This window comes from Chiloscyllium punctatum, chromosome 7 (assembly GCF_047496795.1).
Source record: "Chiloscyllium punctatum isolate Juve2018m chromosome 7, sChiPun1.3, whole genome shotgun sequence".
In the NCBI taxonomy this organism is placed as follows: domain Eukaryota; kingdom Metazoa; phylum Chordata; class Chondrichthyes; order Orectolobiformes; family Hemiscylliidae; genus Chiloscyllium; species Chiloscyllium punctatum.
In genome coordinates this window covers 116868992-116888669 of record NC_092745.1, presented here as the reverse complement: position 1 = coordinate 116888669, position 19678 = coordinate 116868992, and the positions used below count along the sequence as shown (strand labels likewise).

General features: G+C 40.1%; 1 protein-coding gene across 1 annotated transcript in view; it reads left to right on the top strand.

Moving 5' to 3' along the window:
• Positions 1–19678, top strand: part of hfm1 (helicase for meiosis 1) — a 193310-nt gene that overhangs the window by 5152 nt on the left and 168480 nt on the right. The window contains exons 4-9 of the mRNA XM_072573276.1: positions 3995–4127; positions 11897–12048; positions 14665–14742; positions 14939–15097; positions 15200–15400; positions 15494–15582. Coding sequence (XP_072429377.1) covers positions 3995–4127; positions 11897–12048; positions 14665–14742; positions 14939–15097; positions 15200–15400; positions 15494–15582 — 812 coding nt within the window. The remainder of the gene's footprint in view (positions 1–3994; positions 4128–11896; positions 12049–14664; positions 14743–14938; positions 15098–15199; positions 15401–15493; positions 15583–19678) is intronic.

Genomic DNA, 19678 nt, shown 5'->3' with positions numbered 1-19678 from the left:
GGACAGAATATTTTGCAGAATGTAACAACTCAGTCACAGCATTGCAAACATACATAATTTGAAAACAAGATTTCTGAGAAAAATATAATTAATGTGAATTTAAAAAGTCATCCATTACAACACTCTGACAAATTAATCTTTTAACACCCCTTAAGCAGCTAACAAATTGCTTAACTGCATAAATGATGCAAAGTTTGCTAATAAAAAGCTGTAGAGTATGCAGTGATTGTGACATATGGATTTAACAGTAATTTCAAACAGCAGACTTTAACACTACAGGCCTTGTAGTCACTAATGACTATTCTGGAATCACTTTCAATGATTGAGAATGATTCTCAGCAAAGGAAACAGTAAACATGATGGAAAGTCACAGATAGTCAAAGAAAGGCTGTGCAGGGCATACATGGAGGTGAAACAAAGTAGTTGTTATTTATGCTGAAAATGTGTTGCTGGAAAAGCGCAGCAGGTCAGGCAGCATCCAAGGAACAGGAGAATCGACGTTTCGGGCATAAACCCTTCTTTGGGCTTATGCCCGAAACGTCGGTTCTCCTGTTCCTTGGATGCTGCCTGACCTGCTGCGCTTTTCCAGCAACACATTTTCGGCTCTGATCTCCAGCATCTGCAGTCCTCACTTTCTCCTAGTTGTTATTTATGATCCCAAAAGCATTGGACAGACATGAAATATGAAGAAGGATGGAGCAAGTAAAGTGGAAGAAGCCAAATAAAAGAATTATGAGTATCAGATTATGCATGCTGACATAGAAAAGAAAATTAAATCCATGAGCCAAATTTTAAAAATAATTCATTCTCTGTCTTTGAGTGTCACTAGCAAGGCTAGTATTTATTATCCATCTCTTGTTGCGCTCAAGAAGGTGATGCTGAACTGCCTACTTGAACTGCTTCATTTCAAGTGGTGAGTGCACTGCCACAGCTTATTGAAGGGACTTTCAGGATTTTGACCCAACAATGATAAATAACCAGCAATAACTGTCCAAGCAGGACAATGTTGACTTGGGAGGGGAGCTTGAATATGGTGGCGTTCTCGTCCATTAGCTGCCCTTTTCCTGGAGAATAGATCATGCCTTGGAGAGATGCACAGTGCACCCTGCAGAGATGCACCACTGATAGTATAAGTTTAAAGTGGCAGGTTATCAGTAATGAAGTGGAATGATTGGTCCAGATGATGTTAAGATTTTTGAATTTTTGGTACAGCTGCGTTCACCCAGGTAAGTGAAAGGAATTTCATCATGCTCCTGAATGTGCCTTGTAAGCAGTGTAGTAGCTGTGAGTAGCTGGCAAGTAAGCCACTTGCCAAAATACCTAACTTCTGAGTTGATGTGACATTTATGGAGTTGATCAAGTTCCGTTTTGATTAATCATAATCCCAGGATGTTGACATAAAAGCAGAAAATGCTGGAAATGTTTCACAGGTCTGGTTGCATATGCGGAGTAGGAACTGGAGTTAACATTTCAGAACTGTAACCTTCCATTGGAAATCTGATAGTATTGTTTGATGATAGTGTTGCAGACTATTTCCATAATTTTGATGATGGAGGATAGACTATTGCATTGGTAAAGATAATTCACTAGACTGAGTTTGTCTTGCCTTTTGGGACCATTTTCCACATTGTCAGTTTTGTATTTGTGCTGGAACAGCACGGTAAGGACACAACCAGTTCATAGAGTCATATAGCACGGAAACAGACCCTTCGGTCAACCCTTCTATGGTGACCAGATATCCCAACCCAATCTAGTCCCACCTGCCAGCAACTGGCCCATAGCCCTCCAAACCCTTCCTATTCATATATCCATCCAAATGCCTTTTAAATGTTGCAATTGTACTAGCCTCCACCACTTCCTCTGGCAGCTCATTCCATACATATACCACTGTCTGCGTGAAAAGGTTGCCCCTTAGGTCTCTTCTATATCTTTCCCCTCTCATCCTAAACCTATGCCCTCTAGTTCTGGACTCCCCCACCCCAGGGAAAAGAATTTGTCTATTTATCCTATCCATTACCCTCATAATTTTGTAAACCTCTATAAGGTCACCCCCTCAGCCTCTGATGCTTCAGGGAAAACAGGCCCAAGCCTGTTTAGCCTCTCCCTGTAGCTCAAATCCTCCAACCCTGGCAACATCCTTGTAAATCTTTTCTGAACCCTTTCAAGTTTCACAACATCCTTCCGATAGGAAGGAGACCAGAATTGCATGCAATATTCCAACAGTGGTCTAACCAATGTCCTGTACAGCCACAACATGACCTCCCAACTCCTGTACTCAATACTCTGACCAATAAAGGAAAGCATACCAAACACCTTCTTCACTATCCTATCTACCTGCAACTCCACTTTCAAGTAGCTATGAACCTGTGCTCCAAGGTCTCTTTGTTCAGCAACATTCCTTAGGACCTTACCATTAAGTGTATAAGTCCTGCTAAGATTTACTTTCCCAAAATACAGCACCTCGCATTTATTTGAATTAAACTCCATCTGCCACTTTTCAGCCTATTGGCCCATTTGATCAAGATCCTGTTGTAATCTGAGATAACCTTCTTCGCTGTCCACTACACCTCCAATTTTGGTATCATCTGGAAACTTACTAACTGTACCTCTTATGCTCACATCCAAATCATTTATGTAACTAACAAAAAGTAGTGGACCCAGCACTGATCCTTGTGGCAGTCCACTGGTCACAGGCTTCCAGTCTGATATACAATCCTCAACCACCACCCTGTATCTTCTCCCTTTGAGCCAGTTCTGTATCCAAATGGCTCGTTCTCCATGTATTCCGTGAGATCTAACCTTGCTCCAATAGGAAACCTTAATAAACACCTTACTGAAGTCCATATAGATCGCATCTACTACTCTGCCTTCATCAATCCTTTTTGTTACTTCTTCAAAAAATTCAATCAAATTTGTGAGACATGATTTCCCACTCACAAAGCCATGTTGACTATCCCTAATCAGTCCTTGCCTTTCCAAATACCACATCCTGTCCCTCAAGATTCCTTCCAACAACTTGCCCACCACAGACATCAGGCTCACTGGTCTATAGTTCCCTGGCTTGTCCTTATCACCTTTCTTAAACAGTGGCACCACGTTAGCCAACCTCCAGTCCTCCAGCACCTCACCTGTGACTATCGATGATACAAATATCTCAGCAAGATGCCCAGCAATCACTTCCCTAGCCACCCACAGAGTTCTGAAAAATAGCTCTTTATCATTATTGCTGGGCCATTGTTGGCACCTGCTGTACTTAGTCCATGTTGACAGTGAAATTTTGGAGACCATTAGTGTTACACCTGCCAATCAACTGCACACATGAAGTGGAAGGATATCATTTCTAAATTTTCAAGTTATTCCTGATCACAATGTAAGTTTGTTCATTAATACCCAGAGGATAACCATGATGCGTTTATTCTTGCATGATGCATTGACTCTCAGATTCAGGCCTAGTAATGGATACAACCTAAACTGACTGAATTTAATTTTACTAAATTTTTACTAAATTCATTAAGTCTTTAATCTTTCTCTGTATCTCTCTATATTCATATAGGTGAATCTGTTCCCTTTCTTTCTTCAGGTCTTATAGAGAGCAATTTACTTTCACCTTTTCATCTATTTGGGGTTGTGTTTATTTGTTCTCTTTCTTATTCATTTATCTTGTACTCTTTATATTATTCCTTCAAAGGCGTTCCAATGTTTTTTCTTATTTTAATGTTTATTTTGTTGAAATCTGAAGACAGATAATCCATAAGATAGAATGGGGAAGAAATTAACTATGGGGCCCAACTTTGTATCCTATCATCCTGTGGCACGATATTTGAACTTGATGCCTGGGTACCTTGCCACTGACAGAGGGAAAATAAAACACTGACAGTAGGAATAAGCTGCTCAAATCTAAATGTTGAAGTTGTATAACATGTTGTGAAAGTCATATTGATCCTTGTCTTAGCCATTTTATCAATTAGATCTAATTTTTATGAATTCGTTTTAGCTTCTTTACACAGAGAAGAACTTTGTGATTTGTTCCCCAACTGGTTCTGGAAAGACTGTACTATTTGAACTCGCCATCGTCAGATTACTGATGCAAGTTCCAAAGCCATGGTCTAATATAAAAATTGTATACAGTAAGTTTAATGTAAAGATCAATGGATCTTTTTTTCATCTAAAGCAGAATGTTTCGTTTCCATTACAACTTCAGAAAATCAATACACAAAAAAATAGATTGGTATATTTCAATTATTAATCTATCAGTTATTAATCTATCAACTAGTTATTTATAACTGAACCTATTAATAAAATGGTTTCTATAACAGTGGTGATTTGTACATTAAGATTTGTAAGTAAGACTCACTCAGCAGCAATACAACCAAATCAGTATTTTAACTACCCTAAGAGAGAAGGTACTTTGCATTGCTAAAGCACATTACTTAATGATTCTGGATTCGTGTTGCTGGAAGAGCACAGCAGTTCAGGCAGCATCCAAGTAGCTTCAAAATCGCCGTTTCGGGCAATGAGTCAAATAATTCTGAATTCACATAGATTATTGTGAAATATAGGGACTGTCTTGTAGATCGATGTAGTACCAACTTTCTGCACTGGAAGTTGCCACTAATCATGTTATATAGAAACATAAAAATGAGAGCAGGAGTAGGCTATTCAGTCCTTCAACTGGATTAGTGGTGCTGGAAGAGCACAGCAGTTCAGGCAGCATCCAACGAGCAGCGAAATCGACGTTTCGGGCAAAAGCCCTTCATCGGTCCTTCAAGTCTGTTCTCTCTTTCAATATGATCATGACAGTACCCTTTTCCTGCTTTCTCCCTCTATCCTCTGATCCCTTTAGCCCTAAGAACTATATCTAACTTCTTGAAAACATTCAACGTTTTGGCCTCAACTGCTTTCTGTGGCAGAGAATTCCACAGGCTCACTACTCTCTGGGTGAAAACATTTTTCCTTATATCAGCCCTAAATCCTTATACCAGGACCCCTGGTTCTGGACTCCACAGTCATCAGAACTATCCTTTCTGTGTTTCTGTGAGATTCCCCTCATTCTTCTGAACCCCAGTTAATATATTGATTGATTTATTGTTGTCACATATCAAGATACAGTGAAAAGTAGTGTTTTGCATGCTATACAGACAGATGTTATCATACAAAGTGCATCAGGGTAGTAGAACAGCATACAGAATATATTGTCACAGTTGCAGAGAAGGTGCAAAAAGAGAGATCAGAATTAACATTTAAGAGGCCTGTTCAAAAGTCTGACAAAAGCAGGGAAGATGCTGTATTTGAATCTGTTCGTATATGCATACAAACTTATACATCTTCTACCTGATGGAAGTGGGGGGATCTTTGATTATGTCGGTTGCTTTCCTGAGCAACGGCAAGTATAGATGGAATCAACAGACGGAAGGCTGGTTTGCATGATGGATTTGGTTGTGTTCACAACTCTTATGATCTTGGGAACAGCATTTGAGATCTCATGCTGTGATGCATCTAGATAGGATGTTTTCTATGGTGCATCTGTTAAAATTGGGAAGAGACTTGTGGACATGCCGAATTTCCTTAGCCTCCTGAAGATGTACAAGCATTATTGTGCTTTCTTGATCGTTGTGTTGATGTTGGTTGACCAGGACAGATTGTTGGTGATTATCACTCCCAGGAACTTGATGCTGTTGACCATGTCCACCTCAGCAGAAATGATGCAGACAGGAGCGTGCCATCCACTCTGCTTCCTGAAATCAATGACCAACTTTTGTTTTGACATTGATGGAGAGATTGTTGTCTTTGTGCTATGTCTCTCTCTGAGTGCTATATTCAACACTCAGTCTCTCTCCTGTATTGTGAGTCATTGTTGTTTGAGATCCAATCTATAACAATGGTGTCATCTGCAAACTTGTAAATGAGGTTGGAGCAAATTTTGGACACACAGTTGTGAGTGTATAAGAAGTATAGTAGGGGGCTGAGTATGCTGCCTTGCGGGGCACCGGTATTGAGGATTATGATGAAGGAGGTGTAGTCACCTATGCTTACTGATTGCAGTCTATGGGTCAGGAAGTTGAGGACCCAGTTACAGAGGGGGAAGCCAGCACTTAGGTCTCAGAGTTTAAAGATGGAAATATTTGGAATTATGGTTTGAAGGTGGAACTGTAGGCAATAAGTAGGAGCCTAACATAGGTATCCTTGTTATCAGGTATTCCAGGGTTGAGTGTAGGGCCAGAGAGATGGTGTCTTCTATGGACCTATTGCATCAGTAGGTGAATTACAAGGATCAAGGCAATTTGGCAGGCTGAGTTGAAACGAGATATGACTAATCTCTTGAAACACTTCATAATTATGGAGGCCAGAGCCACTGGGCAATAGTCGTTAAGACACGCTGAATGATTTTTCTTTGGCACTAGGATAATCGTTTTACTCTTGAAGCAGGTGAGGACTTCAGATCATAGGAGAGGTTAAAGATGTCTGCGAATATTCCCACGAGCTGGTCTACACAGGATCTGAGTGCTGTGACTCCATCCGGGCCAGTCACTTTCTGTGAGTTCAATTTAAAGAAGGCCAATCCAAGGTGGCAGTGACCATGAGTACACATGTATCTGAGGCTGTTGGGATAGGTGACATCGTTTCACTGACCTTCTTTCAAAGCGAGCATAGAATGCATTGAACTTAGCAGGTAGGGATGTACTGTTGCCTACGATTCTGTTCAAATTTGCTTTGTAGCTTGCTATGTCATGTAAGTCTTGGCGCAAATGATTGGTGTCTGTGCACTTGAGCTGAGTCTCAAAGCTGGTATTGCCTCTTGGCATCTCTAATGGCCTTTTGAAGCTTGTATCTACATTTCCAGTATAGGCCAGGATTGCTTGACTTGTATGCCTCAGACCTAGACTTAATAAGGAATGGGTCTCCGGCATCATACATGATTTCCTTTGGGGAACATTGGGATTAACTTCTTAGGCACACAGTCTGCTACATACTTATTAATGAAGTCTGTAATGATATTAGCATGTTCATTTAGTTTGGCTGCTGAATTCTTGAATATGGACTCATCCACTGACCCTAAGCAGTTCCGTAGAAGCCCTTCTGTTATCTCAGACAAGCACTGCACTACTTTCTGTTCTGGGTCTTCTTGTTTTAATTTCTGCTTGTATGCTGGGAGGAGGAGTACTGTGTTGTGATCTGAGTTTCTAAAATGCAGATGGGAGAATGGAACGGTAGGCATCTCTGATGGATGTATAGCAATATTCAGACCTCTGGTGGGACAGGAAACATGTTGATGGTATTTTGGTAACACGTTCTTGAGGTTGGTCTGGTTGAAGTCACTGGCTACGATAAAAAAAAGCTCCTGTCTATAGACTGTTTGGAGCGTTGTATACTTCTTCAAGTGCACTCTTCACTTCTGCATGGGGTGGAATGTACACAACTGTCAGGATAGTGGAGATGAACTTGCACAGATGAGAGTAGGGACGGCACTTTACTGTAAACTATTCTAGTCTGGGGAGCAGTAACTCACCAGTTCGCCACGTCTGAGCAGGAGGAATTGTTGATTAGGAGGCAGACTCCACAGCCCCTGGCCTTGCCCAAGGATGCCAAGCAGTCCATTCGGTGCACTGAGAAACCCTCAGGTTGTAAGGTATAGTCAGGTGTAGCAGGATTGAACCATGTCATAAAGTCATCGAGATGTACAGCATGGAAACAGACCCTTCAGTCGAACTCATCCATGGCAACCAGATATCTTAATCTAATCTACTCCCATTTGCCAACACTTGGCTCATATCCCTTCCTATTCATATACCCATCCAGATATCTTTTAAATGTTGTAATTGTACCAGCCTCCACTACTTCCTCTGGCAGCTCATTCCACACATGCGCCATCCTCTGCTTGAGAAAGTTGCCCCATAGGTCTCTTTTAAATTTTTCCCCTCTCGCCCTAAATCTATGCCCTCTAGTTCTGGACTTTCCCACCTCAGGAAAAATACTTCGCCTGTTTACCCTATTCATGCTTCTCATGATCTTGTAAACCTCTATAAAACAGAGCACCCAGCAGTCTGTCAATTCCCTTTGAAATATAGTCCTAACCATAAGACATAGGAGCAGAAGGTAGGGTATTTAGCCCATCGAGTCTGCTCTGCCATTCAATCACGGATGATAAGTTTCTCAATCCCATTCTTCTGTTTTTCCCCCATAACCCTTTATCCCCTTGACAATCAAGAACCTACTTATTTTGGTCTTAAATGCACTCAATGACCTGGCATCCCCAGTCTTCTGTAGCAATGAATTCTACATAGATTCACCACTCTCTGGCTGAAGAAATTTCTCATTATCTCTAAAATTTTTTTTTTAGATTAGATTACTTACAGTGTGGAAACAGGCCCTTTAGCCCAACAAGTCCACACTGACGCGCAACCCACCCAGATCCATTCTCCTACATGTTACCCCTAATACTACAGGCAATTTAACATGGCCAATTCACTTAACCTGCACATTTTTGGACTGTGGGAGGAAACTGGAGCACCCGGCAGAAACCCACGCAGACACAGGGAGAATGTGCAAACTCCACACAGTCAGTCACCTGAGGCGGGAATTGAACCCCGGTCTCTGGTGCTGTGAGGCAGCAGTGCTAACCCCTGTGCCACCGTGCCGCCCACTTTCTTTTAAGGCTGTACCCTCGTCTCTTCTACCAATGGAAACATTTTCCCAATATCCACTCTGTCCAGGCCATTCAATATTCTGTATGTTTCAATCAGATCCCGCTTTAATCCTTCTAAACTCCATTGAGTATAAAGCCAGAGTCATCAAACATTCCTTTTCATTCCTGGGACTATTCTCGTGAACCTCCTCTGAAGATGCTTCAGAGCCAATACATCCTTCCTGAGATATGATGCCCAAAACTGCACAAAATACTCCACATGTGGTCTGACTAGAGCCTTACAGAGCCTCAGAAGTACATCCCTGCTTGTACATTCAAGTCCTCTTAAAATAAATGCCATTATTGCATTTGCCTTCCGAACAACTGATTCAACCTGCAAGTTTACCTTGAGCGAATCCTGGACTAAAACTCCCAAGTCTCTTTGCACTTCAGACTTCTGAATTTTCTCCCCATTTAGAAAATAGTCCTCTGTTCTTCCTACCAAAGTGCATGACCTCTTATTTTCCCACATTGTACTCCATCTGCCACGTCTTTGCCCAACCTCCTAACTTGTCCAAATCCTTCTGCAGTCTCCCACCTCCTCAATGCTACCTGTCCCTCTACCTATCTTTGTATCATCTGCATACGTAGTTAGAATGCCTTCAGTTCCATCATCTAGATCATTAATGTACGAACCAATCCAATCTCTTAGTCCTGTCATCCCACAAATCAGTCTAGTAAACCTTTATTGCATTCCCTCCACAGCCAGAACATCCTTCCTCAGATAAGGAAACCAGAAACACAACAAACCCAATGTGGTCTCACAAAGCTCTGTGCAATTGCAGGAAGATATCCCTATTCCTGTATTTGAATCCTCTTGCTACAAAGGCCAACATGCCATTTGCCTGCTTCACCACCTGCTGCACTTAGATGCTTAGTCCCAGCTACTGGTGTACAAGGCCACTTCGGTCTGTTTTGCACCTCCTCCTTCCCCAGTCTGTCAGAATTCAGATAATTATCTTCTTTGCTGCTTTTGCTGCCAACATGGATAATCTCAAACAAAAACAGAAATTGCTGGAAAAGCTCAGCAGGTCTGGAAGCATCTGTAGAGAGAAATCAGAGTTATTGTTTCAAGCTGAGTGATCCTGCTGTGGACAGCCCAGTGGCTCAGTGATTATCACTGCTGTCTCACACCACCAGGGATCCAGGTTCAATTTCACCCTTGGGTGACTGTGTGGAGTTTGCTCATTCTGACTTTGTTTGTGTGGGTTTCTGCTGGACGCTGTGGTTTCCTCCTACAGTCCAAAAGATGTGCAGGCGAGGTGGATTGGCCATGCTAAATTGCCATAGTGTCCAGGGGTGTGCTGGCTCGGTGGATTGGTGATAGGAAATGGAGGAATGGAGTGGGGGAAAGATCTGGGGACGATACTGTTTGGAGAGTAGCAATGTGGACTTAATGGGCTGAGTGGCCTGCTTCCACACTGTAAGGATTCTGTGATTCTTCAGAACTTGGAGGAAGGGTCACTCAACCCAAAATGTTAACTCTGATTTCTTTCCACAGATGTCGCCAGACCTGCTGAACTTTTCCAACAATTTTTGTTTTCGTTTCTGATTTACTGCATCCACAATTCTTATAGTTTTTATTTTGGATAATCTTAAATTTATCCACACTACTTCATCTGCCGTGCATTCGCACACTCATTCTACTTGAAAAAAATCACACTGAAGCATGTCTGCACACTACTCACAGACAGCTTTGTGTCATTTGAAAACATGCAGCCATCGTATTTACATTGGGTTGAATTAATGGATAATTTTAGTTGAACAATTAGTTGATTGAGAAATGCTCCTGAGAGTAGAATAACTCCATCTTAAAAGTCTTTAAATCCACCTGAACTGTGAGCTGCGCCTCAGTTTAACATCTCTGCTAAAGTTTGATGCTTGGCACAATGCAAAGCTCTTTTCTACCACAATCACTGTAACTATAAATGATTCTTACTAGGAATTTATTTCCCAATAAACAGAGCTCTTTGGTTACATTTATTCCATCACTTCAAACTGCAAAAGAAATTAAATATTTCCAATTTTATTTATTCCTTAACTAAACTTTTTATCAGGAATAGTTGATTTATATGTTGTTACATGTATGTCTGGATATATTGTTACATGTATGTATGGAAAACACAAACTTGTCATAATGAAGGATTTTAAATCTTGCTGTGCAGGATTAGCTTGCATCTTATTGCACTTGCCCAGATCTTCAATCACTATTTTAGGTGACATTGAACGATTTATTCTAAACTAGAAAAAGTTGCAATTAAAATAAAATAGATTATTTGAACAAATACTTCTGTTTGTGTACCGATAAGAAATAACACAGTTTCAAGACCCAAATAAAGAGTTATTGACCAATATGAATGTTAGCTATCATAATTTGGTCAATAGCTATTATCAAAATAACATACATTAAAAACTCAATCAAGCTTGTTGAGAAACACAGTCTGGTGGCACTCATGTTTAATAAATAATTCTTAAGTTGCCAAATCGACTTAAGCAAACTGAAATTGATGTCAATTTCAGAAGGTGAAATTTTGCTTGTATGTGTCACTGTTTCCCATTTTAAGGACATACTTTCCCCTTCTGTTAGGAACTACGACGTGACTCATAAGCTGAGTTGGACAACTTGAAGAAGGGCTTATGCCCGAAATGTCGATTCTCCTGCTCCTTGGATGCTGCCTGACCTGCTGTGCTTTTCCAGCGACGCATTTTTCAAATTGTTCTATGAGTTTAGCTAATATGAATTCTGTAACCAGCTGGCAAATGAAAATTGCAAATAAACTGTATTGAATGCCCTGCCATTGTTATCAGGTTTCCTTCCATCTTGTGAAAAAAAACCTACATAGATTCTACCAATTATTACTGTTTAACTATTTGACTGATATCAAGAACTTGACCTTTTGGTTTGAGCTTATTGTTTTTACTAGTTTGAGGTAAAATGTTATTTTTAACAAACATTGAAATAATTTACTGTACTTTTCTTGCTCTGACAATTTAGGACAATTTTCACAAACCTATTAGTAATTAACTTGCCCCCTTTGACACTTGTTAGAGGTAGGGTAAAACATGTAATTTGGAGAATAATACAAATTGGGTAGAATAATATAGTGAGCAATAAACGTATTGTGTATTTTGTGTTAATTTTACAGGAAACTTGTCCAATTTGTTTCCATGACTCTTCTTTATAGTATGTGATGAAACCTTTTGTTTTCTTAGTGGCTCCAATCAAAGCTTTATGTAATCAGCGAAATGAAGATTGGAAAGAAAAGTTTGGACCTATTGGACTGAACTGTAAAGAGCTAACTGGAGACACAGAGATGGATGACTATTTTGAAATTCAGGACACTCATATTATCATAACTACTCCCGTAGGTATCTCTCCTGAACAACTCAATAAATAGTATGAAATTTTATAAATTGTGAAATCTGATGTATGCTTCAGTCCAATTAAGGAAGAGGCCAGACTAGACCAGATATTGGGGAATGAGCCTGGACAGGTGATAGAAGTTTCAAGGGAGAGTATTTTTGGATCATAATTCTGTTAGCTTTAAGTTACTCTCTATAAGGATAAGAGTAGTCCTTGCGTGAAAGTACTAAACTGGGTGGGAAGGCTCATTACCACAATATTGGGCAGGAACTGGGTAATGTAGGTTGGTGGTGATTGTTTGAGGTGTGGGTGGCACGGTGGTTAGCACTGCTGCCTCACAGCGCCAGAGACCCAGGTTCAATTCCCGCCTCAGGTGACTGACTGTGTGGAGTGTGCACGTTCTCCCTGTGTCTGCGTGGGATTGCTCCGGTTTCCTCCCACAGTCCAAAGATGTGCAGGTCAGGTTGAATTGGCCATGCTAAATTGCTCGTAGTGTTAGGTAAGGGGTGAATGTAGGGGTATGGGTGGGTTGCGCTTTGGCGGCTCGGTGTGGACTTGTTGGGCTGAAGGGCCTGTTTCCACACTGTAATGTAATCTAATCTAAAAAAAAATCCATATCTGGCATGTGGGGATTTTTTAAAAGACCAGTTGATTAGAGTTCAGGACTAGCATGTCCCTGTAAAAATTACAGAAAATGATGGCAAGAATTGGGAACCTTGGATGACCAGAGAAATTGAGAGCTTAGTCAAAAAGAAAAAGACATAAAAATGATTTAGGAAATTAAAAGCAGACAGAGCCCTCAAAGAATACAAAGATAGCAGGTAAGAACTCAAATGAGGAGAGCTAAAAGGGGCCATGAAAAATCTTAAGCAGACAGGAATGAGGAAAATCCCAAGGTGTCTTATACATATATAAGGAGCAGGAGTGTAGTTAGGGAAATAGTGTGACAACTCAAAGACATAGGAGGGAATAATTGTGTGGAGCCAGAGGAAGTGGCTTATGTCCTTAATAAATACTTTTCTTCAGTATTCACAAAGGAGAAGAACATGGTGGATGATGAATCACGAGAGAGGCATATTGTTATTCTATGTCATGTCAACATGTAAAAGGAAGTGGTGTTGGGATTTTTTAAAAAAAAATTAAGGTAGACAAATCCTCAGGACCTAATGAGATCTATCTGAGAAGGAAACAAATGAGGAAATTGCTGTGACCTTACATGAACTCTTTGTATCCTTTTTAGCCACAGCAGAGGACTGGAGAATATCTGGCATTTTTCCTTTGTTTAAGAAGGGCAACAAGGTAATCCAGGAAATTACAGGCTGGTGATCCTTACATCAGAGGTAGAGAAATTATTGGAGAAAATTTTTAGGGATAGGATTTACTCATATTTGGAAAAATATAGACTTATTAGTGATAGGCAGCATGGCTTTATGCAAAGAAGGTCATGTTTCACAAACCTGATTGAGATTTTTGAGGAAGTGACAAAGGTGAAGATAGGGTGGTAGATATTATCTATATGGACTTTAACGAGGCCTTTGACAAGGTCCTTCATGCTAGGCTGATAGGTGAATCCACATGGGATCCACAATAAGCTGGCAAGATGGATAGTCATAGAAGATTGATAATAATGGTGGAAGGGTGTTTTTCTGACAGGAGACCTGTGATCAGTGGGATCAGTGCTGGTACCCCTGTTGTTTGTAATATATAGAAATAGTTGGAGCAGAATATAGCTGGCCTGATTAGTAAGTTTGCAATGACATAAAGATTGGGGGAGCTATGGATAGTGAAGAGGATTGGCAGAGGATACAGCTGGATATAGATAGCCTAGAGACTTGGGCAGACCAATGACATATGGAGTTTAATTTGGACAAAAGCAAGGTGATGCATTTTGGGGTATCTAATGCAGGAGGGAAGTATAAAGTAAATGGCAGACTCCTTAATAACATAGACAAGGACCTAAGCGTACAGGTCCACAGTTCCCTGAAAGTAGTCACACAAGTGGATAAGGTGGTCAAGAAGGCCTTCAACCTGACCAATCCCAATCTACTCTTAATCATCACATGATTGAGGTGAGTAAGATTATGAAGGTTTTGGACAGGTTGAATGGAGAGCAGCTGCGAAAAAAAATCAAGTTTGTCAAATCTCTCCTCATAGCTAACACCATCCAAACCAGCCAAATCCTGGTAAACCATTTCTGTACCCTCTCCAAACCCTCCACAACCTTATGGTAGTGTGGCCTGCTTTTGGTGGATAGTACATACCTGGGCAACTTTCCACTTTGCCTCAAAAAAATGTCATCATTGTACTTGGACTGGTACAACTTTGCTGGGGTCGCAACCAGTTCTGGAGCACAAGAGTTCATTACAATTGCCACAATGTTGTCAGGGCCCAACCAGTTTAGTCCACATGATGTCAAGAACTGTATTGGTGGAAGACTAGCATCCGTAATGCCGGGGACTTCATGAGGAAGCTGAAGTGGAGCATTCACTTGTTTGCACCCATTTGACAAAATTAAATTTACTCCAAGAAGTTTATCAGTTTTCCTTTCAAAAGTTATAAGAAGTGCACTTTGTCGTGTGTTTGGCCATTTGTGTTCAGATTGTAAATTCTTTTTAAGGAAAAATGGGACACCATGACGAGAAAATGGAGAGATAATTCATTGGTACAGCTTGTGAGACTTTTCCTTATTGATGAGGTAAGGGCTAAATCATATCTATATTGTGAAATTATAGTTCACTCTCTTTTGATTTGATTAGCAATGTTTTTAACTTCGAAGGAGCTTTGGATATTCAGAATACAAATATATTTTAAAGATAATGCATGTTATTTGTTTCCATTAAACTTTTAGGACTACTTATGCATTTTCAAATAACAAGTGTTTATAATTCTAGGTACATGTTGTGAAAGATGAATGTCGTGGTGCAACTCTTGAAGTTGTAGTCAGCCGAATGAAAACAGCTCAGTTAGCTGTCTCACGTATGTGTAATCACTTCAATGATAAGGCACTGAGATTTGTAGCAGTTTCTGCAACAATTCCTAATGTTGAGGATGTAAGTTTATCCACATCACATCAGATAAAATTAATGTGCTGAAATTTTGCTTGATGTCCATGAACAGTTTGTATTTGTGCATCTTTTGTTCTACTTCCTAAGATTGCAGAATGGTTATCAGATGGAAAAGGACCAGGAACTGCCACGAAGATAGATGAAAGCTTTCGACCCGTAAAGCTCCGCAAAGTTGTACTTGGATTTCCTTGCTCCAGTACTCAAACTGAATTCAAGTTTGATCTATCACTTAATTACAAAATGGCTAACATTATACAGACATATTCTGAGCAGAAACCTGCTCTGGTGGTATTTATTATTTTAATTCTGATTAACTTCCATTATCTTCAAGGTACAGTTTTTAAATGTGGTTTTAAAAGTGTGTTTTTTTCAAACTTTCAGTTTTGTGCTACAAGGAAAGGTGTGCAACAGGCTGCATCCGTACTTGCAAAGGATGCCAAATTCATTATGACCCCAGATCATAAGCAAAGGTAGTATTTTTCTCCTGAATCATATTGAAGCAAAGACTTGAAGTTTAGTACAGTGAACTTACAAAATTTTGAACTTGGAAAAAATTTTTACTTTAATACAACACTGAAATATTTCGATGTACTAAAATCGTAAATAAATACAGATATATTAAAGTCACCTTCTAATAACTCTGGGCTATATTTTGGGACTAGTTGCTCATAATATCAAAATAGTATGTTAAGTAATCAAAAGAAACTGGCATGATCAGAACTTAAGACAAATATTTACTTACTATCACAATAACTATTCCTACATCTAGTATTTTAATGACAGGTAATATAGATAAACTAGAGTGAGTGATTTGTTTCAGCATCTTTTTCTGGAAACAGCTGTGCTTTTAAGTTTTCTTTTTGCTTATGAGGATGCATTTTGCATAGAAATAAGCTTTTTAAAAAAATGTAATGGGATGAGGAAGATCATGCACAAATTTTAAATGGAAAAGCCATTGTTGGTCAGGTTGATTATTCCTTTAACTCCCCTCAATGTGATGTATGATGTAAAGTGTGTGATTTATATATAAATATGATTTATATGAGGTTGGATTTTGAACTAGTGGCATGTGGGTTTTGGTCTGTATGTATTTTACTCTGTTTTTAAAGAAAGGTTTTGAGCCATGGGTGGTCAGCTGTCTATTTGAAGCCAATAAAGTAAACAACTTTGAGACCTTGGGTTTTTTTTTAAGTTGGAACAGTAGAAGCAGCATGAATGAGTAGAGTCAGGCTTCCACAGAACTAGGGTTTTAGTCTGACTTTCAGTACTTGTTGGGGTTTTAAAGTTGGCTGTGGAGGCGATTGCACCTCTCTGGGCCACATGAAAAAGCTGGAGTTGTCTCTTTCCACTGAATTTTCTTTTGGTGTCCTTTCCTCCTGGATTGGAGAAACACTATATATGAGACAATCGCTTTTACTGAATTTGCCTTTGCCAAAGGAGTGTTTATGGGATGTTACTGTATTGGAATAGTTGCTGTAGTTAAGTAATGTCTTATTCTGTTGAGTTTTCCAATAGAGTTAAAGTTATACCAATTCTTAATTCTTTTGTTTGTATTTTAACTGTAGGGTAAGTGTGTTTTGCTTAAAGATTTCCAGAGGCCATTCCATTATGCAGTATCATGGCTAAAAGGATTGTAGAGGAATTACTCACATTTTTCACTAGATACCCACAGAGATACAATCAGATTAAGGGCCAAACTTTACATCAAAATTATTCACAGAAGTTATGGACAGCTTAGAAATAAAATAATTCAAAACTACTGCGTACCATCCAGAGTCAAAGGGAGCGCTAGAAAGGTGCATCAGACATTAAAGACCATGTTGAGGGCTTATAGTCAAGACTATCCAGATGATTGGGATAAGGTAATTCTGCTTGTACTTCTTGCAATCAGAGATGCACCAAATAAATCGACTAAATTCAGTCCATTTGAATTACTTTTTGGGCATGAAGTGAGAGGACCGCTAAAAATGATTAAGGAGAAATTGCTAAGTCATAATTTAGAGACCACATATTTGGACTATGTGTCAAATTTTAGAGAGCAATTAAATAGAGTGGAGGAGTTGGCTAGGCATCCAATGAAAGAGGAAGCAGACAAAAAATCAAAAACTCACAATTTTCTTATTGGGGAGAAAATGTTAGTGTTACTTCCAGTGATTGGTGACATTTAAAAACAAGGTTTAGTGGACTTTATTAAGTCAAAAGGAAATTGAGTAGGGTGTACAATTTGGTAAGGACTCCAGACAGAAAAACATCTCACAGAGTGTGTCATGTAATAGGCGCAAAAGGTATTTTGACAGGGAAGGAAAGCAAGAGAAGAATGTGTTATTGGTGACAACACAGAGGGAAGAACCAAGTTCAGAGAATTCTGAATTGGACATTCCTCAAATTAAACTGGACAATGAGGAAGTTGGCAAAAATTGGGATAAATTATTGAGTTACCTTCCAAAGAAAATCGAAATGGCCTGAAAGTTATTACTTTAGCATGTTTGGAAATAAACTGGGAAGTACTAACCTTATTATGCATGATATAGATGTAGGAGATGCTGTTCCGATTAAGCAACAAATTTCATGGTATAATCCTTGAAAGTTGGCGCAGGTTCAATAGGAGATTGAATGCATGCTCCAAGATTTCACCTTGGGCAGCATGGTGGTTCAGTGGTTAGCACTGCTGCCTCACAGTGCCAGGGACTCAGATTCGATTCCAGCCTCTGTGTGGAGTTTGCACATTCTCCCCGTGTCTGCGTGAATTTCTTCCAGGTGCTCCGGTTTCCTCCCACAATCCAAAGATGTGCAAGTTGGGTGAATTTGCCATGCTAAATTGCCCATAGTCATCAGTGATATGTGGGTTAGGTGCAATAATCAGAGGTAAAATGTAGAATAATGGGGTAGGGGAATGGGTCTGGGTGGGTTGCTCTTCAGAGAGTCGGTGTGGACTTGTTGGGCCAAAGGGCCTCTTTCCACACTGTAGGAATTCTTTAGGGAATATATAATCAAATTGGGTTACAGTGACTGGAGCTCACCCATTGTAATGGTGCCAAAACCAGATGGTACCCAATGGTTACACATGGACTATTGCAAAGTCAAGGTAGTTACAAAGACTGATGCATATCCAATTCCGCATTTGGAAGTTTATTGAAAAGGTGGGACAAACAACTTATATTTCTGAGTTGAACTTGCTCAGAGGATACTGGCAGGTATCTTTGTCTGAAAGAGCAAAGACAATTTTGGCTTTCGTAATGCCAAATGTACTATATCAATTTAAACTCATGCTATTTGGTATGAAGAATGTGCCAGCCACATTTCAGAGACTAACCAATAAGGTCATTGCTGGATTTCCCAATTGTGTCGTATATATTGATGTGCTGATGATCTTTAGTCACACATGGAATGAACATTTGCAACATATATCAGATTTGTCCAATTGACTTCAGGAGACAGGTTTAGTGATAAACCTGGCTAAAAATGAATTTGCCAAAGCCCAAGTGAACTTCCTGGGCCATGTTATTGGACATGGACAAATTGCCCCACGGAATGCAAAACTAAAGGTAATTATGGACTTTCTCATACCATCAACAAAAAGAGCAGTACTATGATTCCTGGGATTGAGTGGATTTTATTGAAAATATTTTGGTGATGGTGACCACAATTCTGTGACTTTCACCTTGGTTATGGAGAGAGATAGGTTCGCACAACAAGGAAGTTTTTACAATTGGGGGAAGGGAAATTACGATGCTGTAAGACAGGATTTGAGGAGCATACGTTGGGAGCATAGGCTGTCAGGGAAGGATGTGGTGGAAATGTGGAACTTTTTCAAGGAGCAGATACGACGTGTCCTTGATATGTATGTACCGATCAGGCAGGAAAGAAATGGTCGTGTGAGGGAGCCTTGGTTGACGAGGGAGGTTGAATGTCTAGTAAAGAGGAAGAAGGAGGCTTACATAAGGTTGAGGAAACAAGGTTCAGACAGAGCAGTGGAGGGATACAGGATAGCCAGAAGGGACCTGAAGAAAGGGATTAGGAGAGCTAAGAGAGGGCATGAAAAATCCCTGGCGGATAGGATCAAGGATAACCCCAAGGCATTCTATGCGTATGTGAGAAACCTGAGAATGACGAGAACGAGGGTAGGTCCTATCAAGGACAGTGGTGGGAGACTGTGTATTGAGTCGGAAGAGATAGGAGAGGTCTTGAACAAGTACTTCTCTTCAGTATTTACGAACGAGAGGGACCGTATTGTTGAAGAGGAGAGTGTGAAACGGACTGATAAGCTAGAAGAGATACCTGTTAGGAAGGAAGATGTGTTGGACATTTTGAACAACTTGACGATAGACAAGTCCCCCGGGCCTGACGGGATATATCCTAGGATTATGTGGGAAGCAAGAGAGGAAATTGCAGTACCGTTGGCAATGATCTTCTCGTCTTCACTGGCAACTGGGGTGGTACCAGGGGACTGGAGAGTAGCGAATGTTGTGCCCTTGTTCAAAAAAGGGAATAGGGATAACCCCGGGAATTACAGGCCAGTTAGTCTTACTTCTGTGGTAGGCAAAGTAATGGAAAGGGTACTGAGGG